This window comes from Vulpes lagopus, chromosome 6, assembly GCF_018345385.1.
Source record: "Vulpes lagopus strain Blue_001 chromosome 6, ASM1834538v1, whole genome shotgun sequence".
Lineage (NCBI taxonomy): Eukaryota > Metazoa > Chordata > Mammalia > Carnivora > Canidae > Vulpes > Vulpes lagopus.
The window spans coordinates 75221289-75240250 of record NC_054829.1 but is presented as its reverse complement, the minus strand read 5'-3'; the positions used below and the strand labels follow the sequence as shown (position 1 = coordinate 75240250).

The 18962-nt window shown below is 42.1% G+C and overlaps 1 gene segment (V, D, J or C); it reads left to right on the top strand.

Moving 5' to 3' along the window:
• LOC121492795 overlaps nt 1-2221 on the top strand; it is a 51668-nt gene extending 49447 nt beyond the window's left edge. Inside the window, 1 exon segment of the V gene segment in view lies at nt 1902-2221. Within this exon segment, the coding sequence occupies nt 1902-2221 (320 nt within the window).
• The last annotated feature ends 16741 nt before the right edge of the window (nt 2222-18962 follow it).

Genomic DNA, 18962 nt, shown 5'->3' with positions numbered 1-18962 from the left:
GCTCCCGGCGGTGCAGCCCCCTCCGCGGAGCCGCCGCCCGAGCCCCTCCGAGCTGCTGCGGGTCCCGCCGAGCGCTGCAGCCCTTAGGGAGCTCGGCGCATCTCCCGGGCGCAGTTCCTCTGTTACTGTCCCAGGAACCCGAGGGCATCCCCGCCTTTCTGGGGATCCTGCTCCAATTCCCGGGGAGCCCCTTTCCGCGCGGAAGGTCGGTGCAGCTCCTGCTCCTCCGGGACGGGGCTCTCCTGTCCTGGGGACACTCGCCCCGGCCTCAGCCCGGCTCCTCGCAGGCCCCTCCCCCTTGGAGGCCTTTTGTTCCTTTATTTCTTTTTTCCCGTCTTCCTACCTTGATAGAAGCGCGAACTCTTCTCACTGTAGCGTTCCAGCTGGTCTCTCTTTAAATCTCAGGCCGAATTCGTAGGTTTTCAGGATGATTGGATGGTTTTCTAGGTAATTTGCTGAGGACAGGTGACCTGGAGACCCTACTCCTCCGCCATCTTGCCCCTCCTTCTGTGACCTTATTTGCAACAGTTCTTGGTACTTGAGTCACCAAAGGGAAGGAAAACAAAATCAAAAATGAATTCTATGGACTACATTAAGGAAGGAGCTGTCATACAGCTATGGAGACACTCAACATAATTAAAAGGAAACCTAATGAATGGGAAAACATATGGGTGCCTGAGTAGCTGGAACATATGTTTTTGGCTCAGATCATAATCCCAGGGCTCTGGGATTGAGACTAGCATGACTCCTTGTGGGGAACTCACTTCTCCTGCCTATGTCTCTGCGTCTCTGTGTAATGAATAGATAAATAAAATCATCCAAAAGAATGGGAGAAGATATTTGCAAATCTATCTTCAGATTAAGGCTTTTTTCCTATATCGACAAATAAATTATCAAGGTAAACAAACACAAGGGGAAAAGTTAAGTCAGAAATGGGCAGAAGACATGAAGAGACACCCTGTCCTGAGATGAGTTGCCGACTCTCACCTTATATGAGGTAGGTCATCCACATGCAAAATGAAATTTATTGTCTCCTCTAGGTCTGCCTTATATCAACTGCATGATTAAACCAGACAATGGATCATAAAGATAAGAGAGAAATATTTTCTGCCCCAGACTGGAGGACCTACCAGAAAACCTGGGAAGAAAACTACATAAAGAAAAAGAAAAATTGGTAAACTGGAAAGAAATATTTTTTTTGCCTATGACAATGCCCTAAGAGAGTCAGTGAGTAAAAACCTCACATAAAATATGGAAGAAATAAATTAGAGCTTAGGAAAAATCAGGATATAAAATCACCAAATAAAATAAAGATATGCTCTACACACTGACAACAAATTACCAACACAAAATTAACAAAATAATCAACCGTAACTGGTTTCAAAAATAAATATTTAGGATTAAAATTTACTAAGGAGATAAAATATTCTATGGAAAATTATCTATATTGATAAGAGTCTTTTGAAAATGCACCCAGAAATGAAAATAACTCTGCTTACACGTTAGAAATTCGTATAGTCATAGTGCCAGCTACACAGATTTCTATAGAATTCTGAAGCAACACTTGTGGCGAATTTAAAGACTCGAATGTAAGTCTGGAGCTGGTTATATAGTCAGAGGACATGGAAATAAGGTCCTCCCTCCACTGATTAAGCAGGCCAGCCCCAACCCTGCAGCTGGGAGAGGAGCCCCAGCCCCAGGATCCCCAGGTGACCCTCTTCAGGGATCAGGACAGAACACAGGAAACTCACCATGGAGTCTGTGCTCAGCTGGGTTTTCATTGTCGCTTCTTTAAAAGGTAATTCATGGCGAAGAAGATACCATGAGTCTGGGAGTGGAGGTGGGTGAGAGAAACAGGGGATGTGGGACAGTTTCCTGACCAGGATGTCTTGTGTCTGCAGGTGTCCAGGGTGAGGTGCAGCTGGTGGAGTCTGGGGGAGACCTGGTGAAGCCTGAGGGGTCCCTGAGACTCTCCTGTGTGGCCTCTGGATTCACCTTCAGTAGCTCCTACATGAACTGGGTCCGCCAGGATCCAAGGAAGGGGCTGCAGTGGGTCGCAGCTATTAGCAATGATGGAAGGAGCACATACTACGCGGATGCTGTAAAAGGCCGATTCACCATCTCCAGAGACAATGCCAAGAACACGGTGTATCTGCAGATGAACAGCCTGAGAGCAGAGGACACGGCCATGTATTACTGTGCAAGGGACACAGTGAGGTAAACTCATTGTGAACCCAGACACAAACTTCCCTGTAGAAGGGGATCAGGACCACCAGGTGGTGCACACTCCCCACAATTTTTGTCTTGAAGGCCCAGGGGCAGTTTCAGATGGAGGTTCTGGGCAGGTTTCCTGTCAGGGATGGGGCATCCTCTCCAAGGTGCAGTTTCCCCTGGGGAGCTCCTCTGAACACTTGATTATGTGTTTACCTATTCAGTCTCTTTCTTAGAGACTTAGAATTCAACTATAGCACTTGCACTTACCTGTGCATAACTTTTCCTGACCCTAAATTTTAACCAATTACAAATAACTCCATTCACATCATCTGAACCTTTTAATGAGTCCTAGTGGTGATCACTGTGGATCACAGGACCCCAAGCTAACATGCTGTCTTGCACATCACAGTATAGTGGAAACCCCAATCAACACAAGAGAAAAGAGACATTCTACAAAAATGGTAATCACAGCTGGGAGTGAGAGATTCCCAGCATGACATGGAAGGGAAGTGGACTCAGAGGTCATTCACACACACACAAACACACACACACACACACACACACACAGAGAGAGAGAGAGAGAGAGAGAAAGAGAGAGAGAATCACAAGAGTATAACCATTCATCACCTTCACCTTCATGTCTGATGAGAGCCAGGCAGACCTCTCATCACGTCATAAATGCCTGGATAGTGCCAGGGAAGGACACTGGCTCTGGGTGTGTGTTGTGGGTCAGTGGTGGGGATGAGATGCTGCTCGAGGAGGGGCTTGTGTGGAGTTAGTGTCCCAACTGCATCAAAAGAGGGAACCCCTGAGTTATTATTTGATTTCTTATCCTTTGGGTGGAGTAGAAGAATGAGGAAGGAATGTCAGGGAGCTAGCAGGCAATAAAGACTGGACATGGTATGAGGAATCATTTCACTAAACAAGCATGAAACTGGAAGGACAAAAGAGAAACATGGTCATTCTCAGTAGACAGATGTCTGAATCATAGGGAAAGGAGATGAATAATATATGGAAGCAGCACGAAACTTTAAATAATAATACAATTAGGCCAAGATCCTACCTGGGTCTCAGATGGAAGCTGTCCTCTCCCCAAGGTCACAATCTGGTTCTGAAGGTCATGTATACACCATGTGCTCAGAGACCAGAAGGTTCTACTGGATCAGTGAGGAACCTCAGGGTGAGGAGCTGGATTGGAGGACCTTCCACCTGCAGGGAATAACTCATCGATCCTTCTGGTGCTGATGTCAGGTCACTGTGTGTGACCTCTACCATGCCCATGTTGGAACCTAACGCCCATGAGATGGGGAAGGAGGTGGAGCCTTAGGGGAACATTTAGGTAAGGAGGTGCAGCCTCATGATAGGATCAGGGCCCTTATAAACCAGGACTGGGAAAGCTCCCTGCACCCTGGCCCCATGTGAGGTGATGGGGAAAGGATGGGGTAGGACGGGAGCACTCTCCAGAGACCACATCTGCGTGCACTTGGACCTCAGACGTCCCAGATTCCATATCTGTGAAGAGGAGTGTCTGTTGTTTGATCCTCCCAGTCCATGTATGATGTTCCAGGAATGTGGACAGGTGAAAGTCCATTTTTTCTTTGTTTAAATTGAATTTACCAATATTTACTACACACTCAGTGCTCATCATATCACGTCCCCTCCTTAACTCCCATCACCCAGTTCCCCCATCCCCCAACCACTCTCTTCCAAAGACCCTCAGTATTTTTCCCTCCGGAGTTAACTGTCTCTCATGATTTGTCTTCCTCTGTAATATTACCCCACTAAGTTTCACTCCTCCGTTATGGTCTCTTTCAATATTTCCTATATTCCACATATGGGTGAGACCATATCATTGCCTCTCTGTGATTAATTTATCTCAGTATAATAGCTCCACTTCCATCCAAGTTGAAGGAAATGTTATTTCATGTTATTCATCCTTTCTGACAGCTGTGTAATATCCCATTGTATATATAAATCGCATATATAGTATATTTTTATAGGAGTTCGATTTGCCAACATATAACAGCCAGTACTCATTCTTTCAATTGCCCACCTCAGCTCCTGTCATCCAGGTACCCCAACCCGCCAACCTTCTTCCCTTCCACTACTCATTGTTTTCTTCCCCAATAGGTAGGAGTTTCTCTTGTACTGTTACTGTCTCTGATGATTCCCACTCATTCTGTCTCCTCTCCCCTTTATTCCCTTGCACTATTTTTATGTACTTTGTGTGTGTGTGAAACTATATAATGCTTGTCCTTCTCTAAATCACTTACTTCACTCAGCATAATACCCTCCAGTTCCATCCACATTGAAGCAAATGGTGGATATTCGTCGTTTCTAATGACTGAGTAATGTCCTATTGTATATATAAACCACATCTTCTCTATGCATTCATCTGTCGATGGACACCAAGGCTCCTTCCACATCTTCTTTATCACTCTTCTGTAGAAGGGCATCATGATTCCTCCCACAGTTTGGCTATTCTGGACATTGTTGCTGTGAAGATTGGGGTGCAGGGGTCCCTTAATTACATTAAATTTGCGTCTTTGGGGTAAATAACATGTAGTGGAATGCCTGTGTTCTAGGGTAGCTCTATTCTCACTTTTTCAGGACATTCCATTCTGTTTTCTGGAGTGGCTGAACAAGCCTGCATTCCCACCAAAAGAAGAGAAAGTTCCACTTTCTCGATATCCTTGCTTATATTTATTGTTTTCGGCCTTGTTACTTTATCCATTCTGAGTTGTATAAGTGGGATCTTAGTGTGGTTTTCATTTGTATTTCCCTGATGTCAAGTCAAGTGTTCCTGCTGATTTTCCATTTTGGGCCAGGTAGAGAAGATGGGGTGTTGGAGATCAGGGAGCGAGCAGGTAACACTTCAGAATACTGTGTTATGAGAAATTCCACTTAACAATTATGAGAGAACAAAAGTGGAGGAGGACCTTCCACCTGCAGGGAATAACTCATGGATCCTTCAGGTGCTGATATAGCTAACTCTGTGTCACATCTACCATCCCCATGTGGGAACCAAATGTCTATGTGATGGAAGAACGTGTTGGGGCCTTAGGGGAGCAATTAGGTGAGGAGATGGAGCCTCATGATGCAATCAGGAACCTTATACATCAGGATATGGATAGCTCTACACCCTCTGGCTCCATGTGAGGTGACAAGGAAAGGACGGGCTAGGACGTGGGCTCTCCAGACACAACATCTGCTTGCACCTGACCTTACACTTCCCAGACTCCAGAGCTGTGAGAATGAGCGTCTGTTGTTTAGTCCAATGAAACTGGGAATGTGGGGACATCACCCAGAAACACTTAAACAGGGTCTCACCTCTTATTATTCCTATACTAGTCTGTTATCTAGTCATTTGCAAATATTTTCTCCCATTCTGTAGGTTGTCTTTGAGTTTTGTTGACTGTATCCTTTGTTGTGCAAAAGCTTCTTATCTTGATGAAGTCCCAATAGTTAATTTTTGCTTTTATTTCTCTTGCCTTCATGGATGAATCTTGCAAGAATTTACTGTGGCCAAGATCAAAAAGGGTTTTGCCTGTGGTCTATAATTCTCCATTTTGGTGGAGTTTTTGTCTGGTTTTGGATTTAAGGTGATTCTGGCCTCATAAAAAGAGTTTGGAAGTATTCTGTCCCTTTCTATCTTTCAGAACAGCTTTAGTAAATAGGTATGGCTTCTTCTTTAAATGTTTGATAGACTTCGCTGGGAAGCCATCTGGCCCTGGACTTTTGTGTCTTGGGAGGTTTTTGATGACTGCTTCAATTTTCTCCTTGGGGACAGCCCTGGCGGCGCAGAGGTTTAGCGCCACCTGCAGCCCAAGGCATGATCCTGGAGACCCTGGATCAAGTCCCATGTCAGGCAGCGTGATGCCTGCTGCTCCCTCTGCCTGTGTCTCCGCCTCTCTTTCTCTCTCTCTCTCTCTCTCTCTCTGTCTCTATTAATAAATAAATAAAATCTTTAAAAAGTTTCCTCCTTGGTTATTTGCCTGTTTGTGTTTTCTATTTCTTCTCATTCCAGTTTTGCTTATTTGTGGTTTTCCAGAAAAGCATCCATTTCTTCTGGATTGCCTAATTTATTGGCATATGAGTGGTCCTAATATATTTTTAAATTGTTTGTATTTCCTTCCTATTGGTTGTGAGGTATTGGGACTTCATTAAGATTCAAAGCTATGCACAGCAAAATAGTCAACAAAACTCAAAGACAACCTATTGAATAGGAGAAGATATTTGTAAATGACCTATCAGATAAAGGGCTAATATCCAAGACCTATTTTAAAAAGTTATCTACGTTACTTGCTGGTAAGAGATGAGTTGAGGACCCGTACTCCTCCATCATCTTGCCCCTAACATTTATTTATTTATTTATTTATTTATTTATTTATTTATTTATTTATTTTCAGAGAAAGTGACAAAAGACTTTGAGGGTAACAGATAGAAAATCTCAAGAAGATTCTTCAATGAGCACAAAGCCTGACCAGGGGCTTGATCCCAGGAACTTAAATCATCATCTCAGCAGAAATCAAGAATCAATGGCTAACTGAAAGTTTCCCCATGGGCATCATCCTTGGGCCAATTTTCTAAAGAATGCATTTATTTATTGATGAGCGACACACAGAGACAGAGAAGCGGACTCCATGCAGCATGCCTGATGCTGGACTTGTTCTCAGTACTCAGATATCATGCCCTGAGCCAAAGGCAGACACTCAGCAACTGAGGCACCCAGGTGGGATTGAGTCCCACATCGGACTCCCTGCGTGGAGCCTGCTTTTGCCTCTGCCTGTGTGTCTGCCTCTCTCTCTCTCTCTCTCTCTCTCTCTCTGTGTGTGTGTGTGTGTGTGTATCTCTCACGAATATATAAATAGATTCTTTAAAAAATAAATAAAATGCAAGTAGGACAGGGAGTGCTACAGGGTGTTTAAGTCTCCTGTTCTTTCAGGAGCATTTAACAAGATCTAGGCAATGAGGAGCACATTTGCAGGACAAGCAATTCCATGGCTTTTACATATCGGAGGTGTGAAGAGATGGAGGTGGGAATGCACTGATTACCTCACTAGATGCAGTATATTGGAGACACACTGATCCAGGAATAAGACATTCAGGTCTCAGAGCCAACATCAGGTTTATAGAGGCTCTTTCATTCAGAGATGGCTTCACAATGAGGAGGATGTCCTGTGGCTTCCAGATCTTCAGTGGAGACATTCACTCTGCAAACAGTTCAGGGATCTAGAAAGGGACCTACGTCATCAATGAGGATTAGGACTTGGGCCTCAGGTTCATACATAGCACAGTCCTGTGATGATGATCTGCTCCTTCTCTAGATGAGGCTTGTCTTGAGTATGAAATACTCCATCTCATGAATATGCAAATTGTCCGTGATGCATTAGGATAATAAGTATAGGAATATCTGTGCCCTGAATCACGAACACCTGCACACCCTTCCTCCAGAAGCTCCTGTGAGCACAGTCCTCACCATGGACTGCAGCTGGAGAATATTCTTCCTGCTGGCACTGGCCACAGGTAGGGGACACCCCACCAATAAGACTGAGGACAGGACCAGGCCCAGTCAAGAATGACTTCATCCCCTCTTGTTCCTCTCCACAGGTGTGCACTCTGAGGTCCAGCTGGTGCAGTCCGGGGCTGAGGTGAAGAAGCCAGGGGCATCTGTGAAGGTCTCCTGCAAGACATCTGGATACACCTTCATTAACTACTATATGCACTGGGTACGACAGGCTCCAGGAGCAGGGCTTGATTGGATGGGACGTATTGATCCTGAAGATGGTGCCACAAACTATGCACAGAAGTTCCAGGGCAGAGTCACCCTGACAGCAGACACATCCACAAGCACAGCCTACATGGAGCTGAGAAGTCTGAGAGCTGAGGACACAGCTGTGTACTACTGTGCGAGACACAGTGTGAGAACCCACATCCTGGAAGTGTCAGAAACCCTGGTGAGAGAGCAGCTGTGATGGGTAATTGAGGAGTGATACAAACAAGGATTATCTGACTTCCTGATACCAACATGTCAGGGGGTTGGACAAACTTAATATACTCTTGTGCACATCATTGTATCTACAAAGGTTTGAAGTGACAGTTACACAGAAAGAATGATCCTAGTTAAACACTTTGCATAAAATTTTTTTCTTATATTTTATTGTGCAGATTTTTGCAACCTATTTGGACACAAAAGGTGAAAATCCTTGAGGTCTTATCTGGGAAGTGTTGTAAAGTGTTGTGCTACACAATCTGAGACTGTTGATTTGCCTGCAACAGGGTCAAAAATTTTCTCACTTGTATTGAAATGTGACAGTGTCCAGGGTGAGGTGCAGCTGCTGGAGTCTGGGGGAGACCTGGTGAAGCTTGGAGGTTCCCTGAGACTCTCCTGTGTGGCCTCGGGATTCACCTTCAGTAACTACAGCATGAGCTGGGTCCGCCAGGCTCCAGGGAAGGGGATGCAGTAGGTCGCAACTATTAGCAATAGTGGAAGTAGCACAAACTACGCAGACGCAGTAAAGGGCCAATTCACCATCTCCAGAGACAACGCCAGAACACAGTGTATCTACAGATGAGCAGCCTGAGAGCCGATGACATGGCCATGTATTACTGTGCAAGTGACACAGTGAGGGGACCTCATTGTGAGCCCAGGCACAAACCTCCCTGTAGAAGGGGATGGGGACCACCAGGTGTGTGCACTCCTCACCACTTCTGTCTTGAAGGCCCAGGAGCAGGTGCAGATGGAGCTTCTGGGCAGGTTTTCTGTCAGGGTCTGGGCTTCCTCTCCAAGGAGCAGTTTTCCCCAGGGAGTCTCTCTGGGCACAGGATTCTGTGCTCACCTTCTCAGTCTCTAACTTACAAACTTCATTGTCATGGAACGAGAAATATTCAAATGTCCATAAATGACAGTTTCTTTTGCTTTGCTTATTCCTTATTCAGTTTCTGATTTGGAAACTTTGCTTGTTTTATTCAAAACTCTTCTTATATGCACAAGGACATATTTGCTTAAACTTTCTTACTACTCTCCCTAAATATCAGTTTATTACTCATATCTCCACATACTGCAACTTCTCCTTTATAAAGTCCCAGCTGTATACATGGATTATGACAGGACCAACCAGCTCTGTGTGCATGGTTTTTTAAAGAGCATAAAGTACACGCTACTCATGCCCCTACAAAGCCTCAAAAATCAAAAAGAGAGAAGATGGAGTGCAGGCATGACTTCAGTCTTGAACCACACTGACAGAATCAATATTAGCATCAACCTGGGAAAGCAAGGGACACCAAGAACTACGTTGTGAGGAGTGTAGTCTAAAGAGCCCCCCCACACACACACACAAGAGTACAATCCTTTATCACCTTCATCATCGTGTCTGTTGAGAGCAGGGCAGGCCTCTAAGCAAGTCATAAGTGCTTGAATTTGGGAAGGACACTGGCTCAAGATGTGTGTTGTGGGTCAGTGGTGGGGACAAGGTCTTGCTCCAGGAGGGGCTTGTGTGGAGTCAGTGTCTCTCCTGCATCAAAGGAAGAAATTCAAGGGTTCCTGCTGGGTTTCCCATGGGTTGGGCAGGAAGAGAAGAGGGAGGACTGGTGATCACAGGAGTAAGCAAGTGACACTCAAAGATAAAGTGTGATGACAAATTCAACTAAACTATTATGAAAACTGAGAGAAAAAAAGTGGAGGAGGACCTTCCACCTGCAGGGAATAACTCATGGATCCTTCAGGTGCTGATATCAGCTCACTATGTGTGACCTCTACATCCCTGTTGGAACCTAACATCCATGTGATGGGAGGTGGAAGTGGGGCCTTAGGGGAGCATTTAGGTCAGGAGGTGCAGTCTCATGATGGGATCAGGAACCTTCATACACCAGGACTGGCAAAGCTCCCTACACTCTCACCCCATGTGAGGTGATGGGGAAAGGACAGGCTAGGACAGGGGCACTCTCCAGACACCACATCTGCCTGCACCTGGACCTCAGACATCCCAGACTTCAGAACTGTGAGAATGAATGTCTGTTGTTTAATCCACCCAGTCTGGGAATGTGGTGACATCACCCAGACACACTAAAACAGTGTCTTTCCACGTTTTTGTCTTTTACAAACTGTTTCCAAGAAAACACTTAATTTATGACAAAAGAGAACAGGAAACCCAAACATGGACTCACTGTCCTCTGCCACCTTCAATGCCCCTGTGCTTAGCAGCTAGGCATCACGTTGGTGACACACATTCTTCCTACCACTCTGGGGTTCTTTTGACCCATTAGTATCCTGGGATTCCTCCCAATTTACTACCTGAGCAGCTTTAACCCAGGCACATCCTCCATGGAAGTGGAGGTCCAGAAGTTCAGAATTTCTTGTCTGCTGCTCATCATACTATACAGAATATTCTGGATCAGCCTCCATCCTGCCCTCATCGCTATAGCTATATATCCCTATGACAACATCCACAACTCCTACGTCCAAAATGACGTTGATTTTCTACCTCTGAACTTGCAATTCCTGTTCTCACAGAACTCTGAGTGATTTCCTGCATGATCAGAATGATTCGATAAATATCTCTCATGTTCCAGGAATGAGACAAGCTCAGGAACCCTAGTCCAGCATCTTAACTCCTCCTTCCCAATGCTGTTATAGCAAACACCTTGTGGGGAATTCCCTCTGTTTTATATGCAGGGATTAAAATGGGGATTCTGGAATTTGATGTCAAAGTCAACTAAATTTATATCCTTCCCAACTCTTATCTCAGTCCTGTGGATTCATTTTGTGTTTGAGTGTATGTTGTACAATTATTAAATTATTTTGCAGTAAGTAATGGTGACATATGTGGTCCATGCATTGTCCCTAATTAGTACATAGAAAGGAAATCACCTCTCAACATGTGACACGAGCTTTGGGCAGGAGGTTGGGCATCCTTCACAAGGAAAAGTATTGTAGGAATATTATTATCACAACTCTATGTCTTCATGCCATTGAAGAAGATGCACTTTGGATGGTGTGGGCAGCTGGCAGTCTCCCTGATGTACAGGATCCCCTCAGGGATGGAAACTGCTGGATCTGGAGACAGAACAGTACTCCTGTCTCATTTGGCAGGGTCAAAGAGACTGACCTGAGAAACCCAAAATTGAGGAGGATCAGAGCAGGAAACTGGAATTGAAATTCCTTAATCATGGCATTTTCTCTAAGTTTCCCTCTTCCTCTGTACAAAAGCCAGCTTTATTTCCTCCTCCAGAATAACATCTTTATGATAGAGTTCACATAGGGTGCTGGGTCTGGGTTCAGAGAGTGTCTGTGGTGTGTGCTGCATGCTCTGTGCTGTCCTGTTTTGGCTGCTATTTCCCCCAGAACAGGCATCTACACAGGCCCTCCTTGCCAGCAGTGAGCAGTGTGTGGTGCCAGGCCAGTGTGTGGTGTGTTTTAACTGGGTGTGCTCTGGTCTGCTTGTTAAATGAGCCCTGATACCACCTCCACTAGAACTGAGGTCCTGCTGAATTCTCTGGTCTGGAGATGTGGCTGGGCAAGGATGCAGTCATTCAAGGAAACCATACAGTGCGACATCAAATATGTAATAGTAGACCTACTCTATGATCCCGCATCTGTACTGGCATTCACTCTAAGAATACAAAAGTACTAAGATGCCTGGGTAGCTCAGGAGTTGAGTGCATGCCTTCACCTCAGGTCATGTTCCCAATCTGGGGATTGAGTCTCATATCAGGCTCGTGGGAGGAGCCTGTTTCTCACTTTTTGTCACTCTCTTTGTGTCTCCCATGAATAAATAAATAAATAAAATCATTAAAACGAAAAGTATTCTGAGATACCTGGGTGGCTCAGTGGTTGAGCATCTGCCTTTGGCTCATGGCATAATCCCAGAGTCTGGGGGTCGATTTCCACATCAGGCTTCCTGCATTTACCCTGCTTCTCCCTCTGCTGTGTCTCTGTCTCTCTCTGTGTGTGTCTTTCTCATGTATAAATAAATAAAGTCTTCAAAGAATAAAAGAAAAAAATACAAAAAAATTCAAAGGGATACATGCACCTGTATTTTTACAGCAGCATCATGTACATTAGTCAAACTATCAAAACTATCCATACATGAAATGAAATCTAATCCATTTGGAACTATGGGGATGGGGGTAGCAAGTATAATGCTAAATGAAGTGAGTCAGTCAAAGTAAGGCAATCACTGTATTATTTCAGTCATGTATTGAATTTAAGAAAGAAAAAAATATGAGCAATTGGGAATAAAGTCGATACATAGACCAAGGATATATACAGACAATGCTATAAAACTAGGAATCAATTACTAGAAGGAGTTTAGAAGAAACTCAAAAACATGGAGGTTAAAGGGAATCCTACTAAAAGATGAACAGCTCAACAAGGAAATGAGAAAAGTACTAAAAATATTCTTGCACACTAATGAAAATGAAAGCATATCTATTCAAAACTGTTGCCATACAAAAAGATAGTCATAAGAGGGAAATAGATTGCACCACAAGTTTTCCTCCAACAATTTGAAGAAGAAAATCAAATAAACAAACTATCCTCACAAGTAAAGGAATTGGAGAAAGAAGAGCAGGTAAACTCTACACCAAGTAGAAGAAGAGATTTAATAAAGATTCTAGCAAAACTCAATGAAATAGAGACTAGATGAACTCTAGAACACATCAATCACACCAGGCTCTGGTTCTTTGAAAGAATTAATAAGGTAGATACACACCTAGCTAGGTAATTAAAAAGAAAAAGCTGAAAGAGGAAGAAGTAGAAAACAAGAAAATATCAATAAAAAGTGAGGAAATTGAGGCTGCTATCAAAATTCTCCCAAGACACAAACACCCAGGGCCTGATGGCTTCCCAGGAGATTTCTTCCAAACATTTAAAGAAGAAATAGTACCGTTAGGACTGAAGCTGTTTCAAACGATAGAGAAAGAAGGACTACTTCTAAATCCCTTCTATGGGGCCAGCATTACCTTGATCCCAATACCAGACAAAAACACCGCCAAAAGGGGAATTATAAACCATTTTTCCTGATAACATGGATGCAAAATTCTCACCAAGATACTAGACAACAAGATCAAATAATACATAAAGACCATTATTCACAGTTACGAGGTGGGATTTGTCCCTGGAATAATACGGTGGCCCAAAATATGTAAAACAATCAGTGTAATAGGACACATCAATAATAGAAAAGACAGGACTCCTGAATGGCTCAGTGGTTTAGTGCCTGCCTTCGGCCCAGGGCATGATCCTGAAGTCCCAGGATTGAGTCCCATGTAGAGTCCCTGCATGGAGCCTGTTCTTCTGCCTGTGTCTCTGACTCTCTCTCTCTCTCTCTCGCTCGCTCGCTCGCTCGCTATCTCTCAAATAATAAATAAATAAATAAATAAATAAATAATAATAAATAAATAAATAAATAAATAAATAAATAAAATCTTAAAAAAATAATAGAAAAGACAAGACGTATATGGTCCTTTCTCTAAATGCAGAGAACGCATAGGCCAAATTATGGCAGGCATTGCTGAGTAAAATCTTCAATGTAGAGTGTAGAGAAAACATTCTTCAATATCTTAAAAGTTAATTATTAAACGTTCAAAATGAATCTCATACCAATTGGGGACCAAAGAGTTTAAAAAAATGTTTAGGATGTTCAGGAGGACAGCGGAGGTGAACACTGTCACCAATTCTGCTCACAAAAGAAGTATAATTCCTAGAATCAACAATAAGACAACAAAATAAATAAAAAACATTCAAAATGGCAAAGAAGAAATCAAACTCTCCTTCTGTAAAGGACATGATATTTGTATATAAACTCCAAGAGATAACACCTAAAATTTCTATAAATGATATAGCATCTTAGCGACATGGCAGGAGATGAAACCAAGGCATAGAAGACAGCTGCATTCCTACACACTAACAATGATACTGTTAACAGAGAAAAGAGTGTATTGAACTCATTTACAATGGCACCAACCATATGATATATAGGATTAAACCTAACCAATGAGGTCAAGGATCTGTACTTTAAATCTAGAGAATATTATGAAAGAAATTAATGAAGACACAAAGAGATGGAGAACATCCAATGCTCATGGATCAGAAGAATAAACATTTTGAAAATGTCTAAGCTACCCAGGACAATCTGGACACTGAATGCGATTCCTGTTAAAATATCACAATCTTTCTTCCCAGTGATGGAACAAATAATCCTAATATTTCTACAAAATCAGAAAAGATCTCCAATTGCCAGAGTAAGGTTTACAAAGAAAGCCAAAGCTGGGCACATCAGAATGCCTGATTTCAAGCTGTACTACAAAGCTGTGATAATTAAGACAGTCTGGTCCTGGCACAAAAACAGACACAAAGATCAATACAACAGAATAGAGAACCCAGAAATGAACCCTTAAATGTACGGTCAATAATCTTTAACAAAATAGGAAAGAATATCCCTTGGGAAAATAAAACAGTCTCAAAAATAATTGGCATGTTGAGAATTGAACAGCCCCTGTAGAACAATTAAAGGGACAAATCTCATATGGAAATAAAGAAGATAAATTCAAAATGGTTAAAAGATCTAAATGTGAGATAACAATGCATCAAAATCTCTGCGAGGAGAAGAGAGGGAACAACGTTTTTGAACTTAGCCACAGCAATTTCTTGTAAGGCATATCTATAATGGCAAGGGAAGCAAAAGCAAAAATGAATTTTGGGAGCTCCATCAAGATAAAAATGCTCTGCAGAGCAAAGGAATCTGACAAAAGAACAAGAACACAACACATAGAAGGGTAGATGACATTAGCAATTGACATATCAGACAAAGGGCTTTCTATCCAACATGTATAATGAACTTATCAAAATCGACGCCCAAGGAACAAGCAACCCAGTAAAGAAAAGGGGAGAAAACATAAACAGAAATTTATCCAATAAAACCTACATATGGCCAACAAGTCCATGAAAAATGCTCCACATCACTTGCTACCAAGGAAAAGCACATCAAAGCCACAATCATCTGTCACTTTACACCACAGAGAATAAAGAAAATTAATACGAAAGAAAAATAACAAATGGTGGAGGGACGTGGAGAAAGGGGAACCCTCTTGCACTGTTGGTGGGAATGTGAACTGGTGCAGCCACTCTCGAAAACTGCGTGGATTCCTCAAACAGTTAAAAATAGATCTGCCCTACGACCCAGCAATTGCACTGCTGGGGATTTACCCCAAAGATACAGATGCAATGAAATAGCAGGACACCTGCATCCCAATGTTTATTACAGCCATGTCCACAAGAGCCAAATTCTTGGGTAAGCCACGATGTCCTTTGACAGATGAATTGATAAACATATGAGGTTTATATATACAAAGGGATATTTCTCTGTCACCAGAAAGGATCAATAGCTATTATTTCTTCAAGGTATATGGAATTACAGGGTATTATGCCAATGAAATAAGTTAATCGGAGAAGGACAATCATCATGGATTCACTCATATGTGGAATATAGAAACAGTAAAAGGGATCGTAAGGGAAGGAGGGAAACTGAGTGGGGATAAATCAGGAGGAAGACAAACCATGACAGATTCCTATCTCTGGGACTCGAACAAAGGGGTGCAGAAGGGCAGGTGGGTGTTGGGACATGGTCCCTGGGTGATGGGCACTAAAGAGGGCATGTGATCAGATGAGCACTTGGTGTTACTATATGTTGGCAAATTGAACTTAAATAAAATATTGAATAAATAAATGAAAAATAAATTATTGAAGAGAGACAATATTATGAGCAATAACATGCCAACATATTCAGCAATCTGGAAGAAATGGATGCCTTCCTATAAATGTAGAAACAACTAAATCTGAAACAGGAATGAATGGAAAAGCTGTACAGACCCAAAACTCAGAAATGAAAATTAGATATATTTAAAAGTCTTCCAACAATCAAAAGTCCAAGGACAGATGGCTGCCCATGGGAATGCAACAAGCATTTAAAATGACTTTATACGGGGATCCTTGCGTGGGTCAGTGGTTTAGCACCTGCCTTTGGTCCAGGGTGTGATCCTGGAGTCCTGGGATCGAGTCCCTCATCGGGCTCCTGGCATGGAGTCTGCTTCTCCCTCCTTCCGTGAAAATATTACAAAGATAGAAATTAAAGGAAACTTCCAAACTCATTCTCCAATGGTAGCATTTCCTTGACCTCAAAAGCAGACAAAGATCCAACTGAAAAGGAGAATTACAGACTAATATCCTTGATGGATATGGATGCAAAATTCTCACCAAGATCCTAACTAACAGGATCCAACAGTACAATAATAGGATAATTCATCATGACCAAATTCGCTTAAATTCTTATATGCAAGGGTGGTTCAGCATCTGAAAATCAAACAATGGGATTTGACTCATTCATAAAAGAAAAGATAAGAATCATTTTGTCCTTTCATCTGAAGCCGAAAAATATTTGTCAAAAGATACTATACTTTCCTCATAAAAACCTTTTGCGGTGTAGACATACGGAGACATTCTCATCACAAAATTTACCTACAGAACACACATGGAGAATGTCATCCTCAACAGGAAAATTTGAGAGCTTTTCCCCTAAATTCAGGTACAGGACAGGGATTCCCACCCTCACCACTCTTCTGCACCATAGTACCAGAAGTCCTAGCTTCAAAAATCAGAAAACCAACATATGTAGAAGTCATCTAAATCATCAAAGAAAAAACTCAAACTTTCTCTCTTCACACATGACACAATACTTTAAGTTCAAATCCAAAAGATTCCTTTGAAACAATTGCTAGAACTGATACCTGAATTCAGCAAAATCAGTGCATGGAAAATCAATACAAGAAAGACAGGGGCTTTTCTATATAGTGCAAATGAAACAGAAAAAAAGAAAATCAAGGAGTGGATGTAATTTATAATTTCGCCATAAATAATCAGATAATGAGGAAAAAAACAAAGAGGGATGGATGGATAGACTAAACATACCAGAACACTTCTGAAAGACAGTATGGAAGACACAAGAGCATAGAAAATATTATTTTCATAGATTAGAAGAATGAATATTGATAAAATACTTATGCTTCCAGAGAAAGCTACACATTCAAAGCCATCCATATAAAAATATCACCAGCATTGTTTACAGATCTAGAGCAAACCATCAGGAAATATTAGGGAACCAAAAAGACCTCAAATATCCAAAGCAATCCTGTTAAAGTAAAGCAAACCTGGAAACATACTGATTCTGGTTGTCAAGGTAAATTACAACGTCTTGATAATCAGGACATTATGGTACTGGCAAAAATTCAGAAAAGTTTGAGAACCCTGAAATGGACCCTGAAATCTAAGGTCAAAAAATCTTGACAAAGCAGGGAAGAATATGCAATGGAAAAAGAAAATCTCTTCAACAAATTGTGTGGGGAGTGTTGGGGAGACACATGCAGAAGAATGAAAGTGGACCCCTTGCTTATATCATTCACAACAATGGACTCAAAGTTGATGAAAGACCTAAACGTGAGTCAGGAAACCATCATAATCCTCAGGAGAACACAGGCGGCACCTTTTCTATCTCGGCTGCAACTACTTCTAGATGTGTCTCCAGAGGCAAGAGAAAGAAAAGGAAAATGAACCATGGCGATTTCATCAAGGAAAGAGCATTTTCACAGCAAAGGAATCATTTGGAGTAATTAAAAAGCAACCTACAGAATGGGAGAAGATATTTTGTAAAGTCTAATCAGATTAAAGGCTCAAATTCAAATCTAAAATGAACTTATCAAGTTCAACAGCCAATCAGAATTGGGCAGAAATTGTGAACAGACTTCCTGTCCTGTCCTGAGATCCCGCATCACACCATATATTAGGGAGCTCATCCACAAGCAAGAAGCAATTCTTTTGCTCTCCTAGATTTGCTATATATCAAATGAAATATTACAACAAAGAATTTGACAAAAAGAGGTAAAGCTTTTATTCCCCTAAATCAAAGATTTCCATAGAAATTAGGCAATAATAAAATAAAAGGTATTAATATCATTCAACAGGAAAAAAATAATTTGCTTTTATATGACATTGTCATATAAATGGTGAATGGGGACAAACCTTACAAAAAAGAGTTGAAGTTAGTAATGAGCTCAAGGAAAATACAGGATATGAATCCAAAATACACATTAAAGCTAATTTCTACACACTAACAACAAATTATCACTATACAATTTAAAAAACAATCCCCTTTACAAAAGTAACAAAAAATAATATTTATGATTAAAGTTCATTACGGAGAGAAAATAATTTTTAAAAATGACCTATATTAATGATAGAGTTTTTATTTTTTTTATTTATTTATGATAGTCACAGAGAGAGAGAGAGAGGCAGAGACACAGGCAGAAGGAGAAGCAGGCTCCATGCACCGGGAGCCTGACGTGGGATTTGATCTCGGGTCTCCAGGAACGCGCCCCGGGCCAAAGGCAGGCGCCAAACTGCTGTGCCACCCAGGGATCCCAATGATAGAGTTTTTAAAAGGCACAAAGGCAAAGATAAATATGTAGATGGATTAGAACATGATAAATCCCCTGTATCACCAAAACAAAGTGATGAACAGTTGTGAAGTAATGTATGTATATAACTTCCAAAGTATTGAATCCAGTCTGGAGCTGACTACATAGCCAGAGTACATGCAAATTGGGCCCTCCCTCCACTGATTAAACCAGCCCAGCCCCGACCCTGTGGCTGGGAGAGCAGCCAGAGTCCCAGGATCCCCAGGTGACCCAATTCAGTG